The 22,537-nt window shown below is 52.0% G+C and overlaps 1 protein-coding gene across 1 annotated transcript in view; it reads right to left on the bottom strand.

Annotated features, from left to right (window-relative positions):
• Positions 1-22,537, bottom strand: part of Morn1 (MORN repeat containing 1) — a 58,607-nt gene that overhangs the window by 5,066 nt on the left and 31,004 nt on the right. Inside the window, exons 11-12 of the mRNA XM_052178346.1 lie at positions 10,695-10,828; positions 10,528-10,610 (exon numbers count right to left, since the gene is read on the bottom strand). Coding sequence (XP_052034306.1) covers positions 10,528-10,610; positions 10,695-10,828 — 217 coding nt within the window. The remainder of the gene's footprint in view (positions 1-10,527; positions 10,611-10,694; positions 10,829-22,537) is intronic.

The following is a 22,537-nucleotide window of genomic DNA, read 5'->3' as shown; positions in this document are numbered from 1 at the left end:
GCAAGCGTACTGTGGACTGCGCTGTCGTCTCTGTTGCCGCAGGTGGGCACCCCAGGAATGCTTGCCCCACCATACTTTGTTATGACCGAAACTCCTGGTGTGAATTTTTATTTCCACTGAGAATTTTTAGAAGTTTGCCCTAATTCAGAAGTTCAAATCCCAGTGTTTGAGAGGTGAAGGCAGGAGGATTAGGAGTTCAAAGCTGGACTGGGCAATCTGAACCTCTAAAGAAGCAAGGCTGGTGGTGGGTGAAGGCATTTGCTGCATAGGCCTGGTGACCCTTTGACCCCACGATGGAATAGAAGACTGACTCTTCAAACTCGTCCTTTGACCTCCTCGCTGTAGTGTGTGCTCAAAGTCTCACAGTCATACTGGCATACAAAATAAAATATAAAAATAAGGATATAAAAAACTTAAAATTCGGCCAACAAAAAAAAAAAAAATACTTGGCCATCATTTCTCCCGAGTGCTTTCCTGTTCCTTCTCCTTCTCTCCCCTTCTGGAGTCTTTTTTTTTTTTTTTTCTGAAGAGGGGGGTGCTTTTCAAGACAGGATTTCTCTGTGCAGCCCTGGCTGTCTGGGAACTCACTCTGTAGACCAGGCTGGCCTTGAACTCAGAAATCTGCCTGCCTCTGCCTCCTGAATGCTGTGATTAAAGGCGTGTGCCATCACTGCCTGGCCCCTTCTGGAGTCTTTAGCTCCCTGTGTGTTCTGCTTGTCTCATCAGCTCCCTCTCAGTTCCCGGAATGATTTGGAGACCGCCTTCGGGTCAGCACAGCCGTACCTCAGGAAGGTCCTCCCTCTGAATGTTTTATTCCTGCCAGCTTCTGGATTATTTTGCGGGTTAGTGTGGTGTCCAGGGTCTGTGAATACCCTTGTTGGGTCTGTGCTCCTGACTGAACAGAGCTCCACAGGCTCCTGCTAGTTTGACTTGGTGCTTCTCCCTGCTCCTTCAGCTTTCCTGGTGAGCATGGAGTCTGGCTGTTGATAAACTCATTATAGGCTGTTTCTCTGTGTCCTTCACTTGCTTGCTGACTTAGTGGTGTGGTGGCAGAGCTTAGGGCCTCCAGGGTGCTAGGCTAATACTCCTTGCTGAGCTGCACCCTCGGCCCTTTCCAGTCTTTCTTCAGACAATGCACAGTATGGACTGGGGTCCTTCTGTGCCCACTGAAGTGTTCTCGACATTTGGTCACCTAGAGAAGGTGCCTTCCATCTTGGTTTTGCCTTCAGGGCTTGCTGGGTGTTGTTTTAGTTCAGGTTAATTATTCTGAACTACTAAGGGAACTCTGCCAGTGCCCTGTGTGTTTCCAGGTCTCCAGCTGGGTGTTTTCTACCCTGCACACAGGTGGCTCTGTCCTGGGGCCTGTGTACGCTGACCTCAACTCGACTGGCTGACCAAGGCTCATCTTTCCTTTTCAGTTTTTCCAGACAGGGTTTCTCTGTGTAGCCCTGGCTGTCTTGGAGCTCTCCTCAGGCTGGCCTCACGCTGCCTTTTCACAGGCTCCCAGCTCTGTCTCCTCTCCTCAGGAGGCTCCCAGACTTGCCTGGATTCTCTTCCCAGCCCTGCAGCCAGGAGACCATCCATCCTTGACTGTTTCCGCCCCTTGGGGCTCCCTGCCCTTCCCTGACTGACTGGCACTCATCTCTCTCTCTCTGGTTTTTAACTGCTTCTCCTTTATTTTTGAGGGAACAGGTGCAATCCCACATATTCTGTCTTTGCTGGAAGCAAAACTATGTCCCCATCACTACAGCCCGATACCAGAAGAGGGTGCCCAGTTAATACCAATTCACCTTCCAAGAATCCGGTGGATGGGACGAGTGCCAGCTCTCAGTGAAGTCCAGGCATGGGCACTGCCCCATCACCTGACATGGTACAAGGGTACAAGTCTGAGGGCAGATGCTTCTCAGCAAAGAGGAAAGCTCTGATGCTCACCCCCAGAGGTCACCGAATGAGCACGCTCATGCTTGTTCAGAATTCTACCATTAGCCAAACAGGCTCAGCTTCGGAGAAGCCTTGTTCCAAGCTACAGGAGGTCACAGATCCAGGGGCCATGGGGTCTCTGTGGAGCAGGGTGGCTAGTAAGTATTATTCCTCTGGGCAAGAGGCCTCTGCCTTTTCTCTCAAGTCCATGTGGGCTCTGCTGGAGAACACAGGCATCAGAGGCACATGGAGGCTGTAGGCCTGAGGCATGGCAGGAGGCTGGTTCCAAATTGACTAGACACGGCACAGCCTCCTCCGTACCCACGCTGTCACCTGTCCCAGCAGCTTGGGGTGTGGCAGGGGTTTCACATGGGTTCTCAGTCCTAGCTACCATTGGGTTGTCAGGGACCCACACTGCTGCTTCCTGCAGTAGCCTTCAGCCACAATACCAAAGTGTGTTTGTGAAGGGCATTGTGGGGCTCTGTGGCTCACTGGAGAGCTGAGTTGCTGTGGCCTTATGTTGTGGGGGGCCTGAACAGTCTGATCTCATAGAGGAGTGGGAACAGCAAAACGGGGTGTAGGCGATAGAGCTCCAGCCAGAGCCCAGACACAGCAGCTATGCCTTTCTGTCCATAGCTGCATGGGCTTGGCCCTCAGTGGCTACAGATCAGACTTCACAAGCCCTGCAGGAGCTCTGGGGTGCTAAAGTGGGTCTTCTTTCACCATTTTTCTCATGGTAGGCTAGCTTATAAAAACAGACACCCACCACCCTCCTTGTGCCTCGTCTGGCCTAGGCAGGAACCTGAAGTAGGTGCTGAGCCCAGTGAGTCCTAGATTCCAGGCTAGAGGAAAGGTTGCCACATGGATGAAAGGTACAGGTTCCTAGGTCTCTGATTAACCTATCTGAACCTCCAAGTCAAGGCTAGGAGCCTGAGTAGATGCTTCTGTCCCAGGGTCCTTAGAGGTTGAATGCGTCCAAGCCCCTGCACTAACAGACCATGATGGTATAAAGGCATCTTTCTAAAGATCCAGCCTAGGCCAAAGTTCCAAAATTAGAACTGTCTCACACACACACACACACACACACACACACACACACACACACACACACACACACACACATGCTGAAGCTTTCACTGCGTTTCTAAGAAGAGGAATGGAGGTTTGAGTGTTTGGTCAGTGATATCTGTGCTCCCAAAGGCAGGGTGCTGATTCCAGTCCTGTGATTCCTTCTCCTGGATACAGGCCAGGGCAAGAACTTCAGCACACAGGCCAGGCTGGTCATACACCACTCCCATGAGGCCCCAAACAGGGCTCAACCAAGATTCTGGACAGCTATGGACAGCTGTGCATGTTTCCTAGGCAATAGAACAGGGGTTTATCACTTCACTGTCCCGTGCCCGGTCCCAGGCGGGAAGCCCAGTTTGTTCACTTTGTTTGGAGGCAGATACCTGTTCAGCTGGGGAAGAGGCCCTTGACAGTGGCACATGAGGGGTTAAGGTTGCTGTCCTGTGTCTCATTCTTCCTGGATCATTATCCCAGCACCAGCACCAGCAGGAAACAGACTGCTGTAGGGGGAGATTAGGGAACCAGGGGCCAGGACAAGGGCACATCCAGGGCCAGCTGCTCCTGCCTAGCCCTCACACCTGTTTCAGTTTGTTACTCCTTCTTGGACTGGACAGGGCTCATTTTTCAGTCCTTAAAACTTTTTAGAGGAAGCTGGGAAGATGGCTCAACAGTTAAATGCACCTGCTGCTCTTGCAGAAACTCAGGATTTCGGTTCCCAGCACCCTAATCAGGTGCCTTGCAGCCAGTTACTAACTCTGCCTCCAGAGGATCTGACACACTCTTTTGGGCTGTGGCAGCAACTTCACATGTTTACATGCATGCGTGCACACACTTTAAAAAATAAACATCCTGAAGAAAGGAGGGACCTGGGAATCCCTTCATCTCTCCTTGCTTCCCCAGGGCAGCCGGGTGATAGAGGACCATATGGGCTCAGGCAGCCAGAGCCTCCCAGTCACATGATGTAACTCCTACTTCATCCTGTGCCTACACAGGAGCCTCGCCACACAGGGCTGCCCAGCTCCTCATCCCTGGGGTGTTGATCTTCCTCCTGGGGCAGACCTGGTTATAGCACCCTCCACGTTCCCTGCAGCTATGCTATGGGGACCTGAATCCCGGGGCTGATGTGAGGTCTGTTGATCTGCATCCACGAAGCATACGCCCTGCAGACAGAGGGTGAGCGTCTGGGTCTATTAGAGATCACTAAAAAGCATTTTCCCCAGAGTTCCCCGGCACGGCTTGTATGGGAAGCGAAGGGGAGCGAGGTGACCGAAAGTGCATTCAGAATAAGCCCCAGGGTGAGCCAGGCCCATGGTGTCATGGCATCAATAGCCTGGGTGATCTGGCAAGTCGGGACTGAAGGGAGGCAGTGAGGAGCTGTGAGACCACTTCCTGTGTTTTATCCTCACCCAACAGCCTGGCGGCCTCCTTCTCTGCGTCCCATACACAATGGCTGGGTGCAAGAGCCTCCGAGGCTATGAGTCTCTCGGGTTATGGACCTAGGGTGTGCTATGTCTCTGTTGGCTGTGGGATGCACGGCTGCCTTAGCATGTCAGGATATGTCCAGGGCTCAAGGCCACCTCTGCACCATACTGTTTCAAGCTCCGAGCCAGTGGGTTCTTGCCCTAAAGGTCCTGGTGCTGTTGTGCTATGGCTTGTGACGACTCATAGGCTTGCTGGGAGGCAGCCTTGCCGTCAGCACCGTCTAGAAGCCCCAGGTTCAGGGCAGGTGAGAGCCTAGGATTCCTGTATCTCCCTACCATGAGTGTTTGCTGGTTCCTTAAAGGGACAAGAGTCCAGTGTTAGGTACACAGTGGCCACCTACAGCCAGCTCGGAGGGCTGACTGTCATTGACTATCTTTTCAAGAATATTAAAAAAATTAATTGACTCCATCTGTGTTGGCCTAATGACTGATTAAATGACTAATCATGGAAGTCTTAATTAGAACCATTTCCCTCAGAGCTGAGGAGGAAGGAGGGGCCCTGACAGTCCCCAGCATGTGTCAGGCATTGGGTGAGTGGGGTGAGAGACCCAATATGCAATCAGGCCCAAGGTCGTCTGCCAGGACTTCCCGTATATGTTACCGAGTGGCTGAACGTGTCTCGGCCCCCTCACTAGTGGGGTTGTAGGCAGACACATTCTTTCCATCACAAGGCATGCAATTAGAGTTTCTGGGGGGAAGTGTAACCAAAGCCCGTCCCCAATTCTGTGGAATGCTCATGTGTGGCTGGACAAATTCGCAGCCACACTTATTAAATCAAGTCCATCCTTTGCAGCTGACACAACTTCATATCGTGCAGGGACTGACAGGGCCCTTTGTCATGTAGTGAAATTCCAAAACATGCCTGGAATGTCTCTGCAGGAATGCGGCAAGGGGCCCTGGACGGAAACATGCTCACTCCCAGGAAAGCCCACAGAAGGCGCCTGCAGGACCCGCACCTACTGCCAACCTGACCATGGTGATGGGGTGGGTGTATCCATCTACAATCCCTTTCCTTCCTTGTAAGAGTATTGGTCTGGCTTTGGGTGGCCATGTATTAAGGCTTTGAGGACGTGAAAAACCTTTCCCCAGAGCCCAGGGACTCTAGGTAGGACCCCATCTCTCCCTGTCATCCAGCCCTTCCAGGCCTAGTGCCAACCTCAGCAGTGACAGTCAGTGGGGTCTGGAAGTCAAGAGCTCCTTGCTCACAGGGACCAGGCTCTGCACTTGCTGATCTCCTTCCCTGCTGTGTACACAGGTGACTGGGCCTGGTGAGCTTCCCACAGGCCATGACGGCCAGAGGAGTGAGACAGGCACAAACCTGTGCCCACAGGACCTTGCTCATGTTAAGCTTGGTATTGCTGAGATCTTATGCCTCCCCGTCCCTGCCAAAGTGCCTGTTTTTAGGGAGCACAAGGGGACATTTCTGTATTCAGATGAGATGTTCCAGAAGGATGCCTGAGAGTTGAAAGAGGCAGGCAGGCCTCCAAAGGCTGTATCTTATGTAAATCAGACCCTTGGCTCCACTGCCCTGCCTGAAATTACAGGGTGGTTGTGTCACTCTCAATCTCTGCAAGGGGGGGGGGGAGCTCCTTCCTCACTCACTCCTCCCTTTTGTCTGAAGCCTCTGGAATGACAGTGGTAACTGCTGAGTCTGACTCAGGCAAATCTAATCAATGAGGCTGTCTGAGGATTCAAGAGTCACCGGCTGGTGGCCAGGGTCAGTCTTTCCCCAGTACCCAGAAGCCTAGAGTATTTCGTGCAGGCCAAAGGGATAAGAGTATGTGCTGGCTGGTTTTACATCAACTTGACACAGCTACAGTCATCTGAAAGGATCGAACCTCAACTGAGAAAAAGCACCCATGAGACCCAGGGCTCCGGGCTCTATAAGAAAGAGGCCAGGCATATACTTTTAGACCCTGGCACTCAGGAGGCTGAGGCAGGTAGATGTATATGAGTTTGAGGCCAGACTGGTCTATAGAGAGAGCTTCAGGTTAGCCAGGGGAAAAACACAGAGAAACCGTGTCTTGAAAAACAAAACAAGAACAGAACAAAGCAGGGTGAGTGAGCCTCGATGAGCCAGCCAGTAAGCAGCACCCCGACATTAACTCCTGCCCTGTCTGAGTTCCTGCCCTGTCTGAGTTCCTGCCTGACTTCCTTCGGTGATGAACAGTGATGTGGTGTGGGAGTGTAAGCTGAATAAACCTTTTCCTCTCCAGGGTCATGGCTCATCGCAGAGAAAGAAGCCCTAACTAGGAGACTGTAGTTTGAGGGACAGGTGTGTCCTCAGAGATAGAATCCCAGCATGTCTTGGGCCCACCCTTGATACCATCGACAGGATCACTCTTAGGTCACTCTTGGGATGACAGCTCCCTGAACTTCTCAGCTTCTCCACTGACAAGCCTCCTGGGTGTTCTGCTAAACACCCAGAGGCTATGATCCGTCATCCCCTCCCCCCCATAACTTCTGATACCTGAGGTATGCCAAGCCCTGACCAGCTGGCTTATAGCCTCAGTTGAGCCACTAGGATCCATGTTTCTATGCTGAGAGGGCACGTGGGGGTGGGAGGGTTCTCATGGGGCCATAGTGGCTTCCAGTTTAGTGGCCATTTTCCAGCAAGTGTGAGGGGCTTCTCGCCTCACACCTGGCAGGCTGAGGTAGTGTGCAGTGGTGGTGATGTCTGAAAGCTGCAGTGATCTCATGAGCTTACCTGAGCTGGCTAAAACTGTTCCTTCCTTGGCATCTTAGGCTCAGACTCCAGTCTTTGCCAGGAGAGAGGGAAAGTTAAGAACTTTGACCCAGGTGTGGCAGCCAGTCCCACTGGGTTAGGCAGGAACAGGGGATGTAGCCCTGTGGTCCTATCTGTCTAGTGACTAACTAGAAAGCTAGGGACCCAAATGATCACAGCTATACCCTCTTGGAGACCCCTGGAAGAGCCAGACCAAGGGTTTGCTCAGGACAGCTGTGACTGTCTCTCTGTGTGGTTGGGAGTTGTATGCACATTCTGGCACAAAGTGTGGCAAATGCTGGGTCACAGATCCACAAGGTGCTCCCAGTAGCTGGGCAGTAGTAGGCCAACTGGCAGAACCAGGTGCAGTTGGGGCCCCTGAGAGGTCTGAGTACTGCAATGTATGATCCATACTCTGAGGTCAGAGGTAATATGGTGCCAACGTGACAGAAGACTTGGGGGCTGAGGAGCACTTGAACTGCATCTCTCTGAGCGCTGGGAAGGGCAAACACTCCAGATCTGGTCTTTATTGGCAAGGTCTGAGTCTTTATGACTCCACGCTCAGATCTCAAGAGTCCTACCTTCTATGGTCCTACAAAGGCTCAACGGCCGGGCTCCTCATCCTCAAGCCAGCTAGTGGCCTTTGCTCTTCCCCTTACCTCTCAAGGATGCCCTACTCAGGTGAGCGGTTCAGGCCAAAAGTATGCCCCCCACAATGCTACTGGGCTCTTAAGTGAAAAACCAAGATACTGAAGCACTCCTGGTTTGCATGGCTGGGCAACGCTTCTGGAGAAGACAGGTATCCTAGAATCCTGGTAGGTCGGCTCTTTTGGTCAAAGGACTTAGGGATCTGATACCCAAACAGCAGAAGGATGAAGAACCCTTTGATTGCCACAGGCGCTGGGGACAAAGTGGGAACAGACCCTGTCCAAGGCTCCCGCATTCTTCCTAGGGAAAAGGTCAAACTCTCACAAGAGATCTGGGGGTCTTTAGGGGACAGAACTGAGAAGCCCTGGACAATGTCTTGAGGTGAGCATTCCTGGAGGACAGCATTTGGATAAGGTAAGGGTAGCCAAGTCAGAAGAGGCAAGAGACCTCATGGCCCAGAGAACATGGTACTGAGGCAGCCGGGGAGATTCATGAGGCTGAAGCTTGTATATAGATGGCAGTTGCCCTAACAATATTGCCTCTCCGGGATGTAGCTCATTGGTAGACTGCTTGCCTAGTGTGCACAAACATGGAATTCCATGCCCAGCACTATATAAACCAGGTGTGGTAGTGTAAGCCAGCCTGGGCTTCATTAGATCCTACCGCAAAAATAAACGAATGAGGGCTGGAGAGATGGCTTAGCAGTTAAGAGCACTGACTGCTCTTCCAAAGGTCCTGAGTTCAATTCCCAGCAACCACATGGTGGCTCACAACCATCTATAATGAGATCTGATGCCCTTGTCTGGTGTGTCTGAAGAAAGCTATAGTGTACTTACACATAAAATAATAAATAATAAATTAAAAAAATAATAAAAATAAACAAATGAAAAATTTTAAAGTTCTCCCTGGTATTTCTGTATTCTGGAAACAGGAGACCAGCTGATCAGAGGCAAGGCTCCAAGGAGAATGACCCTAATCTCAGCAGTGGAAGGTGGAGTCGGCTGACTGCCTGTAGCTAGGGACACTGATACTGGAGGAAATACAGAAAGCAGGCAAGGCAGGGTCCCAAGCGCACGCTGACTGCATGGGCCATTTTGAGTTTGCACACTGGCTCAGCCCCTCCTTGGGGTCCAGGAATCTTATTCTGTGGTCATTTAATTGCAGACACCTTAGAATTCCTTAGTGAGCGGTGGGTGGGAAAATGGATTGGCTACCTCCCATCCTTTCTGAAGGAGGCTGCAAAAGCCTCTAGTTGAAGGAAGAAACGTGTCCATGACAGGCTTGGCAGCAGACCTCCACAGGGTCAGATGGAGCATCCTGGGCCTGGGGTAGCCAGCGTGAATGACGCTGGTGCTCACTGTCAGCTCTCATATCCTCTCTGGGAGGAGACACCAGGCTGATGGTAGCTCAACACTAGCCAGATCCTGCCTATATTTTTAAATCAGCTTTGGCTGTTGTACAAACATGCTCCGTGGTCGATTCACAGACCCTGACTCAGAGCAGCACGGGACACATCTCCTACTGTACGAGGCTCTGTCCCAGTGCCGCCTTTTAAGGGGCATCAAAGGCCTGTCAGTCTGCCAGCACTTTACCAGCCTCCAGTGTTCTTGGCTCGTCCTACACCCACTGCGTCGTCGCCGATGAGCAATCCTGCTGTGGGAGCGCCAGCAGGCGGCTCAGCTCTGGCAAGCCCTCCTAGCCCCACCACACACATCTCTTCTCCTGTAGCCTTGCTGTTGGTTCAGTCTGCTCTGGCCCTGCACTGGGCATTTCATGTACGCCCCACACTGAGGCAGTGACCTCAATACCCTCATGGGCTCCTGCCCTCTGCATGGGGCAGAAGGCTGCCACAGTCTCCTGAGAGATCTGGCTGGTGACTGTAGGCACTCTTTACCTGTCTCTTCAGCTCTCCCCTGGCTATCTCAGGAGCAATGTTCTCCAGCCCACTGGCTTCCCTGGCCCTTGCCTGGCCTGCTGGCCAGTCAGTCTCCCAAGAATTGCTAGGACTTCCTGCTCCAACTAGGTCCAATAAGGCCTACACCCCACAGGTTCCACTAGCAGGGCACCTGGCATGTGGGTGCTGGCTGTTCTACAAGGTACCTACCATGCCATGGCTCACAGGTATTGGAGGAGTGGGGGTGGAGCTGGCTGCCATATCCTCCTGAGTCAGCAGACATGCTGTCTCTTTACCTCTCACTGTGACAAGCAGCCCTCTGATTTGCCAGACAGAAATCCAGACTTGATTTAAGAGGGCCATTGCTGAATGGTAAGCCCTTATACCTCAGTTTCCTCTCCTGTGAGACGGGTCTAGCTACAGCATCTGATTGGGTGTGCCCACAGCATACCCTGGCATGGAAGGTTGGGAAAACATGTCCATTCTATGAGTGCTCCAGTGATCCCTGCGTATTCATTGCTGACTGCTGTCTACCTCTGAGGGCGGAGACACGCCCTCTTGTTCCCCTCCAGCCTTTACTGAGTGAGCTACCCAGAGAGTGGCCATCAGCCATACAGACATGGGTGCTGCGCTCAGAGGCTCATTCTCTAGTGACAGGCTTGGGCATGTGGTCTGTTTTCCTAGACACCCTACAACTCCTCCTGGTCATCACCTCGCAGGCCCCCTCACCATGGTGCCCTCGGAGAGGCCACGGCTTGGCTGTGTCAGACCCCAGCCAGTGCACATCTTACCTGTTGGTGCCTTTTAGAGGTTCCTGGGCAGTGGGCAGCACCTCTGGGGGACTCTGGCCACCGTTAGTCCTGTCACTAGCCTTCTGTGGGTCAGGCAGAAGGAGAGAGAAGGTTCAGAGGAGCATCTTGGTGTTAAGCAGAATCCCCCCTATGGTCTTGGGGCCTACCTCAGGCGTGCTGGGCAGGAACAGATAGGGCTGCATCCCAGGCGGAGGGGCTCCGAGGAGGATGTCCGCAAACTCAGCACAGCCTTGGTCCACTCGCTGACAGGCAGCAGGACAGCAGGGTTCAGGTCTCCTGGCTGAGCAGAAGGTTTGCCCAGAAAAATAAAGCAGAGAGAGGCCCCATGAACCCTGAGTCGAGGGAGAGTTTCACTGTCATCAGGTGAGTAGGCAGGAGTCAGGAAGCTGAGCCTGGCTGGGGACGAACCTTTGTCCTGGGTATTTCTCTGAGCCAGCCAGAGTATGGATAGGGAAATGTGGAGACTGGGAGATGACTGTGGACTTTTGCACCTGAAGCATGGGCCAGGCAGAGTGGATTGGACAGTGTGTGGAAGGGAGTCTGGGAAGAGGGCTGTAGAGCAGGCAGTAAGGGTAGGGCAGCTCTGTGGTATGGCCCAGTCAGAGTGGACAGGCAGTCCCTCCCAAACACATGTGCACATCGCAGTCCACTTTCCTTTAGGACTAAGCTCCACGGTCCTTCCAGTGGCCCTTTTCCTGAGGGTTCTTTATTGGGCAAGAGATGCAACCCCTAAGAGCCAGAGGTCTAAGATGTTGTGTGTGGGAGTGGGGGTGTAGGTAGGGGTGGGGTGGGGCTCTGGCTAAAGTAGGAGCCTCAGATTATGAGCTTCAGAGGAGGTGGGGTGTTTCCCGAAAGACTTATGCAGCAAAGGCAGGAAGACAGGGGTAGAGCGGAGGGCAGTTCCTGGGTGGGGTCCTGGGAGGGGGGGTACAGTTTGGGCCAGCTTCATTAAGGGTGCTTAGATGCTTCAGGACAATGTCTCTTTGAGGAAAAGTGGTCTTCAGGTAGGACCCCCGTGCTCCTACTGGCTCCTCGATGGGACTAGGCTGAGTGGGGGAAGCATCTGTCATCTCTGTATTCGACAGGGCCCTGGGGCCAAAGACATTAATGTCCCTTCCCCAGAGTCTAGGTTTGCAGGAGCTGGGCCTCTGGAATATCTCCAAATTACAGGTGGGAGAATTATTTCTCTCAGAGGTATATTAATTCTGTCTTATGGTGCATTAATAAAAACCTTTTTCTTATGCAAGGACATTCCTTAGCTAATGTCCTTTCCCGCAGCCTCTGTGCCTTGCACCACTGATGTCCTGGGCAATGACTGGGAACCGCAATGCTGACAACATGGTTTCCAGATCTCTGCACACTGGAAGACCATGTGGGCTGTGCTCTGCCACCTCCTTCAGAGCAAGTTCCAGGACAGTCAGGGTTACACAGAGAAACTGGGTCTGGGGGGAAAACAAAGTAAACAAACAAACAAAAAAGGAACAACTTTTGGCATTAAGATCCCAGCTCTGTCTTCATATCTCAGACGCTTGTGCCCAGGTAGGGTGGCTGCCCTGGATGGCAGACTCTGGCTGGCCATGTACCCATTCTAGGGAGTAGTCTATAGACCCAGCAAGGATCTGATGGGTGAGGCTATGAAAGTCTGCCTCCCTCGGGCTAGGAGGCTCTGGCCTCACTGCTTCTCCAGGAGTCACCGCAGCTGGCACCTCCAGAGCATCTGCTCGGTGCCGTTCATCTGTGCTTGTGTCTGATGACCTCCCTGCTACCATATTGTTACTGGAGACTAGAGGTTCAGATGAGGTGAACGGGAGCCATGACGACATGACATTCACATTACTGATGCTAGTCGTGCTGCTTCGTGGGAAGACGACATGGAGCAGTGGGGACCTGGAGGTCCAGCTCCTCGGTCTACACAAGCTTGGCACTTGAAGCCATGCGGATGCATGTCAGACCTTTCCCTACCTGAAGAAAGAGGCTGCCTGGTTAGCCACAACACTTGTCCTTGCGAATGAGAGAGGCCTTCGCTTCCCACCTTTGCCTCTTTGATCCTTGGGGCATAACAGGCTACTCCATCAGTAGACCTTTGCTCTACAGGGATGGTGTCCAGGCAGGCCACCCAAGGTCCTCAGCTGCCCCCTTATACTAACCCTGTATGTATCTGGTGGGAGCTCTTGGAGGAGGGGAGGCTCATGGCCAAGGAAAGGGACAAGAGGCACCAACGAATATGTGGTTCCCTGGAGGAAAGGGGCCACTTGGAAGGCTTGCCAGCTGGAGGCCTTGCTGAGGCTCTCAGAAGCGTGAGGTGAAGCTGACTGACAGTTCCATCACCCAGGAACAGGTGTGCTTCTGTCCATGGCTTGTCCACATCGGATGAAGACCCAGGTTTCATGAGAACAGTTAGTACCCCTCTGCACCCAGGCTTCAGGGAGGACTGTCACCTGTCCTATCCTGTCATCACTGGCTACTACCCAGGCCCACACCACACCAGGTCCTGCTGCAGCTGCCCCTCACATAAGTTGGTCTCTGTTCTTCTGAGCAGATCCCCTCTCTCTTCTGGTGGAGGTGGGTGAGTGTCACATTCATCCAGTCCCGTGTCCCCACTCTTCTCACTAGTCTGCTCCCTGGACGACTCTGGAACCCTATGCTTGAGCCCAGGCTGTGATGGTCCCACTTGGGCTCAAAGTCCCCAGGCTGCCCTGTAACTTCTCACCCACCACCCTTAGCATAAGACTGGTTAAGACCTCTGCTGGGATGCCAGAGGGCAGCCCCTCCTCTATCCTCAGACTGAGCCCTTCCCCTTTGCACCCTAAGGCTACCCATTCTTCAGATAGCCCGAGAGCCCCTCTCACCAGCCACCTCTTGTGTGTCCCCAGGGCTCATGGTTCCCTTTCCCATCATGCTACACAGCCTGTTGCAGGTAACACCTGGAGTTGTCCTGACCAGTTTTGCCCCAGCTGCCGGGAATGCGCCTGACCTCCTGCTCGGTTTACCCCTGGGCAACCACTTCACCTGTGTCCACCCTCGTCTGCAGACTTGGTCCTATCAAGCCGAACCATGAGAGAGATAAGGCTAAAGACTTTGAGAGCCTCCTAAAGGCTTAAGATCTTACTGCCGAGGAGCCATAAGCCACAGAGCTGCTATCAGATTGGGGAACAGTGCTGTCAATAGGAGTGTCTGCCTTCCAGCCACTGACAGCTGCGGGTGGGGGTGGGGGGGCAGGGAGTCAGTCACTTCCAGTGCTTGAAGAGACACCAGGGAGAGGTATTCCAACACTGCTCATTACTCCATCCCATTCCTGCAGTGGGGAGACCACCCTTGACTGTGGGGGTTGGGGGATTCTCACTTTCACTAGTTCTGGGGCAAGGGTTTTGCAGCTGATACTTTGTAGCCACTGACAGCTCTATGGATATTTCTGCTACATTTTTGGAGGCTCTCCTGCCCTGGAGCTACACCTGCTACCTCTTCCCAACTAAGGGGCCTAGGGACGGGACTCTTAATCTCTGGGAACCAACCCTAAGGCCTGCCAGGGCTGGTGGCAATTATGACTTTATCAGCAAGATAAAGGTTGCTCAGCCACCTTGAGGGAGGGGGCTCTGGAGTTGGGTAGAGGCTCTGCTAGGGATCAGAGCGGACGGCCTGACCTCTCCGTGAAGGAAATACCAATTAATTATCTCTTTTACAGGCAAACCAATTAGACTCCCTAATCACCTGTGTAGGACGGAGGCAGAAGGCAGAGAAACTGCAGGAATAAACAAGACTGAGAGGACAGGCCTCACCGTGAAACAGCCGCCCTGAGCCCAGCACTGGCCAGGAGGAGCACAAGCGGGAGGCTGAAGTATTTTCTTTGTTTAAGTGAATTCAAAAACTCAAATGTTACTAGCCCTGAGGGGATGGAATGGATCCGCCTGGAGGTGACCAGACACAGGGCATTAGTCTTCTGTGGCACTCCATTAGCAAGGAACAGTGCAGGGCCTGGATAAGTTAGCAGTGGGGGGTCCCATCAAAAGGACCCCTAGGGGAGGGAGTTCTGCATGCTGCCAAGGGCCAGGCAGGCAGCCGGGTTTTGACAACTGCCCGGGTATGCCAGTGAGGGTTTCTGTGCTGTCAGTGTGGCGTGCCTTATCATCTAGGGGTGCTCTTGTTCTCTTTGCCCTGCTGTGGCTGGAGCGAACCTGGAGGGTCTGCCATCTGCTGACAGAGGTTCTACCCCTCGAGCTATGGGCTGCAGTGCTTGATTTCTATCCAGTCTCCGCACCCCGGCATGCAGCCCTCCAGCTTTCTGATTCTTCAGTTAGCTTCCCATGGGCCAGCAATCATGTGTGGCACCTCCAGGCTTCCAGGACCAGAGGCTGGCTAAGCACGTCTCACACAGCTTGCACACACCCAGGGCTATCTTCACAAGTGGGGGCCCAGGCCCAGGCATGCAGGACCGCAGGGCCAAGGGCCCCGCTGCTCTTCAGGTGACCTGCCCTGTGGGTGGTTCTTGCTATGGAAATGTCTCCCTGCAGTCTCCAGAGGTCAGTGGTCTCCAGCTGGTGGCACTGTTTTGGGAGGTTGAAGAAACTATGAAGGGAATCAGGTCACTGGGGCAAAGATGTGAAGGTAATGTCAGGTCACTGGGGCAAAGATGTGAAGGTTATGTCAGGTCACTGGGGCAAAGATGTGAAGGTTATGTCAGGCCTCTAATCTACTCTCAGTGGTTTCTGTCTACTGAGAAGTGAAGAGGGAGGTGGGTGAACTGGCTCAGTGGGTAAAGAACTTGCTGAACAAGCCTGAGGACCTGAGTTCGGACCCCCAGTGCACACATAAGAGGTGTACAAGTGCCTCTGGCTCCACCTGTCACCACACGCACCAATAAGTGTCACGTTCCTGCTGCTAGGACCTCTTGCCTAAGCTCATGGGGCCAACTGGCCATGGATGGAGACCCTGAAATTCATGAACCCAGATAAGCCCTTGCTCCTCTGAGTTGCTTGTGTTGGATACTGTGTCATGACTCATGAGTTGCTACTAGGGGTCATCTGCCTGATCACTAAGGTGGAACTGTCTCAGCTTTTGAGGACCAATGTCTGTGTCTGCAGGACACATGACCCCTCCTGGGGCTATACTATTTGATCTGGGGCCAAGGGGCCAAGATGGAGAATCAACTGTATAAAAGGACATTTATTGTGTAGGAAGATACACGTCAATCTCTAGCTTTACCCTTGTTCTCCACATAGGCCAGTTTTTAGCGCTTTTTTTTCTTTTTAAGATTTTATTTGTTATGTAATATGTTATGGTATTTGTCTGCATGTATGTCTGTGCACCACATGCATGACTGGTGCTCAAGGGGGTAGGAGAGGGCATCTGATTCCCTGGAACTAGAGTCAGAGAGAGTTGCAGGCTGCCCTGTGGGTGCTGGGTATTGAGCCTAAGTCCTCTAGAAAAGCAGTCACGGCTCTAAACTGCTGAGCTCTTCCTCCAGGCAGTTCTCTTCTCCTGACCAGACAGTTTTGATCTATTCTTTTATCAGAAACTTCAGACTGGGTGTGGGGGTACATGTCTATGATCACAGTACTCAGGGAGTGCAAGTAGGAGGATCAGAAGTTTAGGGTTGTCCCTGACTACATAACATGAAACCAGCCCAGGCTACAAGAGACTGCAAAAAAAACCTAAAATTAAAAAAAAAAAAATCTAAATGTTGATCTCTAGAACCCTGGACAGGGATGGTGACTTCTCTCTATCTGTTTTCTGAGCCACGCTCTTGGTGGGCAGTGGCTCCTCTGGGGCCCCAGGCAGATGCAGCATTATGGCATGAGGCACCAGGTACTGCCGTGGCTGTGTGAAGCCCATCCTTACTCCACCCGACACTCACTGGCCGGGAGGGTGCCCAGTGTAGTCTTCCCTGCTTTCCTGAAGCACAGAGAGTGGAACTTATCCTTGGCTACAGCCCCATTTCCCACACTCCAAGTGTTTTTCAAGAGCTTGCTTTGGGACCCAGAGTGTGAACACTGGAGTGACTTTTCTGCTTGGGTTCTTCATGGTGGCTTTAAAAATAAAAATTAAGGCAGGGTTTCATAATATAGCTCAGGCTGGTCTAGAGCTATGGAGTCCCAGCCAGCTTTGAACTCACGACAATCCTATTTCTGCCATGTCCTGAGGTGAAAGGCACGAGACCCTGCCTGCCCATGTGACTTTTTTTTTTTTTCTGAAGAGCCCACGCTCTGTGCCACGCCTAAGCCGGTTGGAAACTCCTTTGTGGAACTCAAAGCCTCAGGCACGAGGCTGCTCCATGCCTGCCTCTGGAGCTCCATGTCAGAACTGCCTTGGAACAGGGAAGCCAGCGTGCTGCTGCTGGCAGGCTTCCAAGACTTGGGCTAATTCGAGGTTCTTTCTGAGTCTGTTTCTGACACCCCCGCCCACTCCTCGCCTTCAGGAGGCTCTCCCCAGCCAAGCTGTTTGTATACAGCGGAAAAAGCAAGGCTGGGCCTCTGGGACAGCAGCAGGCCCTGTGGGGATGCTGGAAGGGCCCCAGGCCAGGAGGAGCTAGCACAGGGTTCCCAGGTGCCTGCTTATGTGGGGTTCCTGATCACATTTCATCTGCAGGCAGCTCTGCTCGGAAGCGGCAGCTGTCTGGGGCAGCCGGTTAGCAAGAGCAGAAGAGCAGACAGCAAAGCCAGCCCAGATACCAGTTTGGGTGTCCACCAAGCCCATAGCCCTCCTGAAACTCTGCCCCACCCTAAGTGGCCGTAGCCTGGATATGAGACCCTTAGGTGCCCGGGCAGGATGGATACGCACAGTTCTTGAATGAGCGGAAACTGACTAGAGGGCCCTGGGTCAAGGCCACAGATGAACAGGGCTCTGATCACAGGATTAGGAATGGTTGGGGTTCCTATTCTGGCCAACCTCCTGCCAGCACTCACAGAGCTGACAAGGGGTCCTGGGTACAGGGGAGTAGCAGGCAAGAAGGGGCCACTGGGTCATTGCAACTGTTCTCATTAACTTGGCTTCTATCTCACTTCCCTCCTTGCTGCTTCTGAAGCTGGGTGTGACAGCACACTCCTTAGGAGGCTAAGGCAGGGGAATCTCTTATGGGTTTAAGGCCAGCCTGGTCTACATGAGTGAGTTCAGGACAGCCTTCACAGACCGTGTTTTGTTTTGACTTAGTTTTTGAGACAGGCTTTCTCTGTGTAGTTCTGCCTGTCCTGGAACTCACTCCATAGGTCAGGGTGGCTTTGAACTCAGAGACCTGTCTGCCTCTGCCTCTTTGGTGCTGGGATTAAAGGCATGCTCCACCACCACCTGGCTCATAGACCCTGTTTTAAAAAAAACAAAATGAAATATACAGAACTGTCCTCAAGGCTGATCAGGATGCAGGCAACCTTGCTACTTGTCTGGTGGGAAGTCTTTAAAATGGCCCAGAATCATAGGAGATGGTGATCGCAGCCCTGAGGACCTCCCGAGACAGCAGGCATGAGACCTGAAGGCCTGGGGCAGTAGGGAGCTAGTGTTCCTTCCCATGGAGACAGACCCTGGTGTGGAGATCTGCTTGTCTCTGCTGCCTCTACCAAGGTCCTCCATGGAGCAGACCATACTCCTACCCACCCCACCCCCTGCTCTGGAATGGTTTCTGCATTGGCACTGTCAGCAGAAGATGACAGCGGAGTCAGCAGAGCCACCTGCGCAGTGACTATACATGTGACTGTCTACCATTTAAGATGTAGTGCTTTCAGTGCATTTGGAGCCTCCTGAGAGGGCCACTGCCCCATGCTGTCTGCCTTGACTTGCTGCCCCGGGAGGCCAGTACCCGGTAAAGGATACCACCACCTCCTTTCTGGCAGTGGTAGGGAGGCCTGATTCTCAGAGCTGGGAGGACTCAGATGTCCAGCTCAAAACAGAACAGTGGGGTCAAAGGTAGGTGGGGAGAACCAGGCTCCTTTAAGGCTGCTAGGGCTCCCCGTGGCTCCACTGTGGACTGTGACTACACAGGCTAGCAGGGTTCCTCCTGCTTGGGCGGATGGGCATAAAAGGGCTGCAAAGGTTGCAGGCTCCATCTTGACATTGAAGTGCTGCTCAAACCTGTCCAGCAACTGCAAACTCTCTCAGGAAACTGCAGGTAGGAGGGGGAGGAAGGTCTTTTCTTTCTTTACTCATAAAAGCTATTGGGGAACGAGGGGTGTGGCTCAGTGGTATTTGTGTGTGCTGGTAGTTGCAAGGCCCTCGCTTCCAACCCTAGTACAGCAAGAATCCATCAAGATAAAGTGTCTCAGTTCTACAGACAGCTGTAAACACAGCAGCTATCAGGGCCTGCAATTACCCTAAGACTTCCTGACCTTCCACTGCAACTCACATAGCACCTGCTCATGACAGGAGCTCAAGGCCAGAGACTGTGGCCTTTTCCTGACTGCTGTGACCCTGGGACTTACGAAATTTCCAGGCTACGCCCTCTGGGGAAAGTCTCTCTTGTCTGTCACAGGTCCTACTATAGTTAGAAGCAGACTGTGAGTTTTTGGCAAAGGTGGCCTCGGGTGTGCTCCCATCCCCAGGTGGAATGGACAGTCTGTGAAATTACTAAGGGTCCACTCTGGGATTTGGTGACAGTGACAGCTTCCAGACTCCACTGGGCACTATCTCTTTCCCTGGGACTCTGGCAGGGTTTTATGGGGCTTCAAGGCCACATAAAATGCCACATGGCATTAGCCTTACATGACATCCCAGACATGCTTCTTCGAGATTCAGGCACATGCTACTCAGTGGCCTCTGCTTCAGGGTCACTCTTCATCTAAGTGCCCAGGTGTCCCAGGCTGGCCTGTAGCCTCCAGCACCAGGAACCCCAGCAGCCTGCTCTCTGTTTCGGGGAGTGGGCTGCTCACAGGCCCAGCTGTTTGCATATAGGTATACAGGTCCATATCTATGTCTACATTTACCTTAGCCTATAATACAGGGGCTGTACCCAAATACCCTTTGGCTTCTGAGGGTCTCATTTTCCATATCTGACCTCTTGCCTCAGGGTTCTCAAGGCGGGGGCTCCCTGGAGTTAGTCTAATGTCCTGACTCTGTAACTACCATGGTCCTTACAGAGCATCCTCTGACCTCAGGCTCAGACCACGCCCTGCAGTGAGCCTTCTTTATGCCACTGAGGCTCTGAATTCCATGCTCACATGGGCCTCAGATATGTCCTCATTATTAAGACTTAATAATTTCAGGATTGATTTGCTTAGGGCAGGGAGAAGAGAGAGAGAGAGAGAGAGAGAGAGAGAGAGAGAGAGAGAGAGAGAGAGAGAATCTCAGGGGCAGGTGAGATAGCTAAGCAGGTAGAGAGGCTTGCTGCTAAGCCTAACCTGAGTTTGATCCCGTGGAACCATATAGAGTGGAAGGAGAGAACCAACTCGAGATAGTTGGGCTCTGACTTCCATATATATATGCTATGGCATGAACATGTCTTCTTTCCATAAATAAAGACAAAAATAGAATTAAACCCCTTGTTATATGTGAAAAGAGAGAAACTGTGAGAATTAAGAAGCCCTAGGGTAGGGAAGCAGTGATAGAGAGATTCAACTTTATTCAAGAGAAAAACAGAACACAGTCATGCTGAAGGGACAGCTGAGTCCGGGGTAGGAGGAGTCCTCCCTCTCCACCTCCCCACCCCCCTGCCTGCACATCAAACTGCAAGCTGAACTTGCTCATGATTAACATGTGGGGACCCCACACACCCCACAAGCCCTCTGTGTGTCTGCACAGACTGACATCTGAACAAACTTCCACTCCCATTGCTGCCTCTGTATGGGAAATATATGTCTTTCAATGTTATATTTTTCTGGGACTTTCCCTCTATATAATAATTTGTTACAAAAGAATTTACAGTATAAACTTACTTCACTTTAGAAATATGGCTCTCTTGGGCTATCCTGAGGTAATTAACCACAGACAATTAATATTAAAATGCAGTGCTACTCTTCCAGGCGATGAAAATTTCCAGAAATTCTCTGCTAAACATTCTGTCACTTTATTGGCAAGACTGAATTAGTGGCAAAGGGCACCTTGGTTTTTAAAGCTGCCATACACTAACAGTTGACTCTTCACAGATCAAATTCAATGAATGCTCAAAATCATTTATCCAACACATGAAAAAGACAGACCATTCAGACCAATTGGAAACATGCAGGATGGTTTTGTGCATCAGAGAGAGAGAGAGAGAGAGAGAGAGAGAGAGAGAGAGAGAGAGAGAGACAGAGACAGAGAGAGACAGAGAGAGAGAATCTGACCTCTTACTGCAATGGCTCTTCTAGGTTTCCAAAACTAATTTGCAAGGGATTGTCTGAGCCACAGGGCCCAGAGCCCACCTCGTCCATCCTGCAATCAGCAGCCTGCACCCCCAGCGTCCACCCGCAATCATCCGCACCTGCCGCACGCATGAGTCAATGGGCCCCCCCACCGAGAACAAGGAACACAAAGGGCTCTGTGCTTTAAGCTGTGGGCGGGAATTACAAAAGGTTAAGAGACTAAATATAAAAAGGCCTTTGAATATAAAATCAATGTGCTTTGTTGCTAAAATCTGGGTGCTGTAATTTATCCAAAATAGGACTTGCAATATCTGGCAATAATCCACGCCTAGGAATTGTCGGTTCTGTTCATCGAAATGCAAATAGTCTACTGGAAACTTAAAAACAATTAAAACAACTGAAATATTTCATACCAACAGAATAATGAAATACCACATTTTGCAATTACCTATTACTGACTTTAGGGCTCCCAATGCAGAGTGTATTGTATCTCTTCATTTTATTACTTGTGAAAGTGATAACACAAATTTTTAGAGGGTTTTTTCCTTAATTGTCTGGAATCCCAGACCAAGGAAGCCTGAGACCCTGAGTCCCAGTTGGAGGAACAGTGAGCCAAGGCCGGGGGTGCCTCAGAGGAGTGGCTTCAATGACCTGGTGGCTGACGCATGCTTAGCAAACCTTAAGAAGTCTACCTACAGGTGGGCAGACTCTCTGGGGGATCAGGAACCTCCACCCAGGGTCAATGCCTCCTGAAGCTCCTCTTGCCAACCCTGTCTAGTTCCCCCTCACTAGGCCATTGTGTTGCATGCAAGCCCATTATCTTTCAGTCCAGAGGAATTGAGGGTAGGTTGGGGGCACCACTTGTCTTCAGAGGTGCAGGTCTGTTCTTACATTGGGAGATGGAACTCTCTCTACCAATGGCTGTTGGCCTGGGGCTTTGGGAACACGTTGAAACACTGTAATTGCTTTAAAATGTGTGCTGCCTCCTGCTCTGCTGCAGTTTCAGGTCTGACTCATGTGTGCTCTGTATTTCACCCACAGTCTCCTTCCCTGCTCCTCCTCAGGGCAGCCTGACCTCCAGGCTGGTTTGCTCCAAACAGAAACCCCTCGGCACCCAAAGGTGCAAAACAGCAGGTTGGGTGAACACGCTGTCCTCTATGGAACACAAGGTGGGAGTGGGCTAGGTGGCTTGTCCCCCTCTCTCTCACATGAAAGACCCAGAGAAGAGGCCGCTGGTCAACCTGGAAAACTCCTGCAATGTGAAGTCAGCTGAGGCCATTGTGGCCCTTTCCACACTCCCCACTGCTTTGGAAGAAGCAGCCATCTGGCCTGCTCACTACCAGCGCTATTACAGCCGCAAGCCCATCATCACAGCCCCTATGGTCTGGGGTGTTAGAGGCTGGGCTGCAGGGCTCTGGGAGTCACAACAGAACATCCTTTGTCACAGAGACAGAGTGGATGAGTGGTCTGCACCTAAAGTGGTGCTGCAGAGCCTCTCCGATGTCCATCTAGCATGGATGGCATACCTTGATGGAATTTCTACCAGGTAAAGATGCCCAGTGTCCAGTTTCCCCTTCTTCTCTAACAATGGAGCCTAAACTTACTTGGCACGCCATGCTTATCTCCATGTGACGGATACGTGGCTGTGTGATTGAGTTCTGCCCCCCCCATACATTCTCCTTCCTGCTTATTAAGGTTTAGCATGATGTCAGAAGCTTCTAGGACCACAC

This window comes from Apodemus sylvaticus, chromosome 3, assembly GCF_947179515.1.
Source record: "Apodemus sylvaticus chromosome 3, mApoSyl1.1, whole genome shotgun sequence".
NCBI classification, from domain to species: domain Eukaryota; kingdom Metazoa; phylum Chordata; class Mammalia; order Rodentia; family Muridae; genus Apodemus; species Apodemus sylvaticus.
This window is presented reverse-complemented; position numbering and strand designations above follow the sequence as displayed.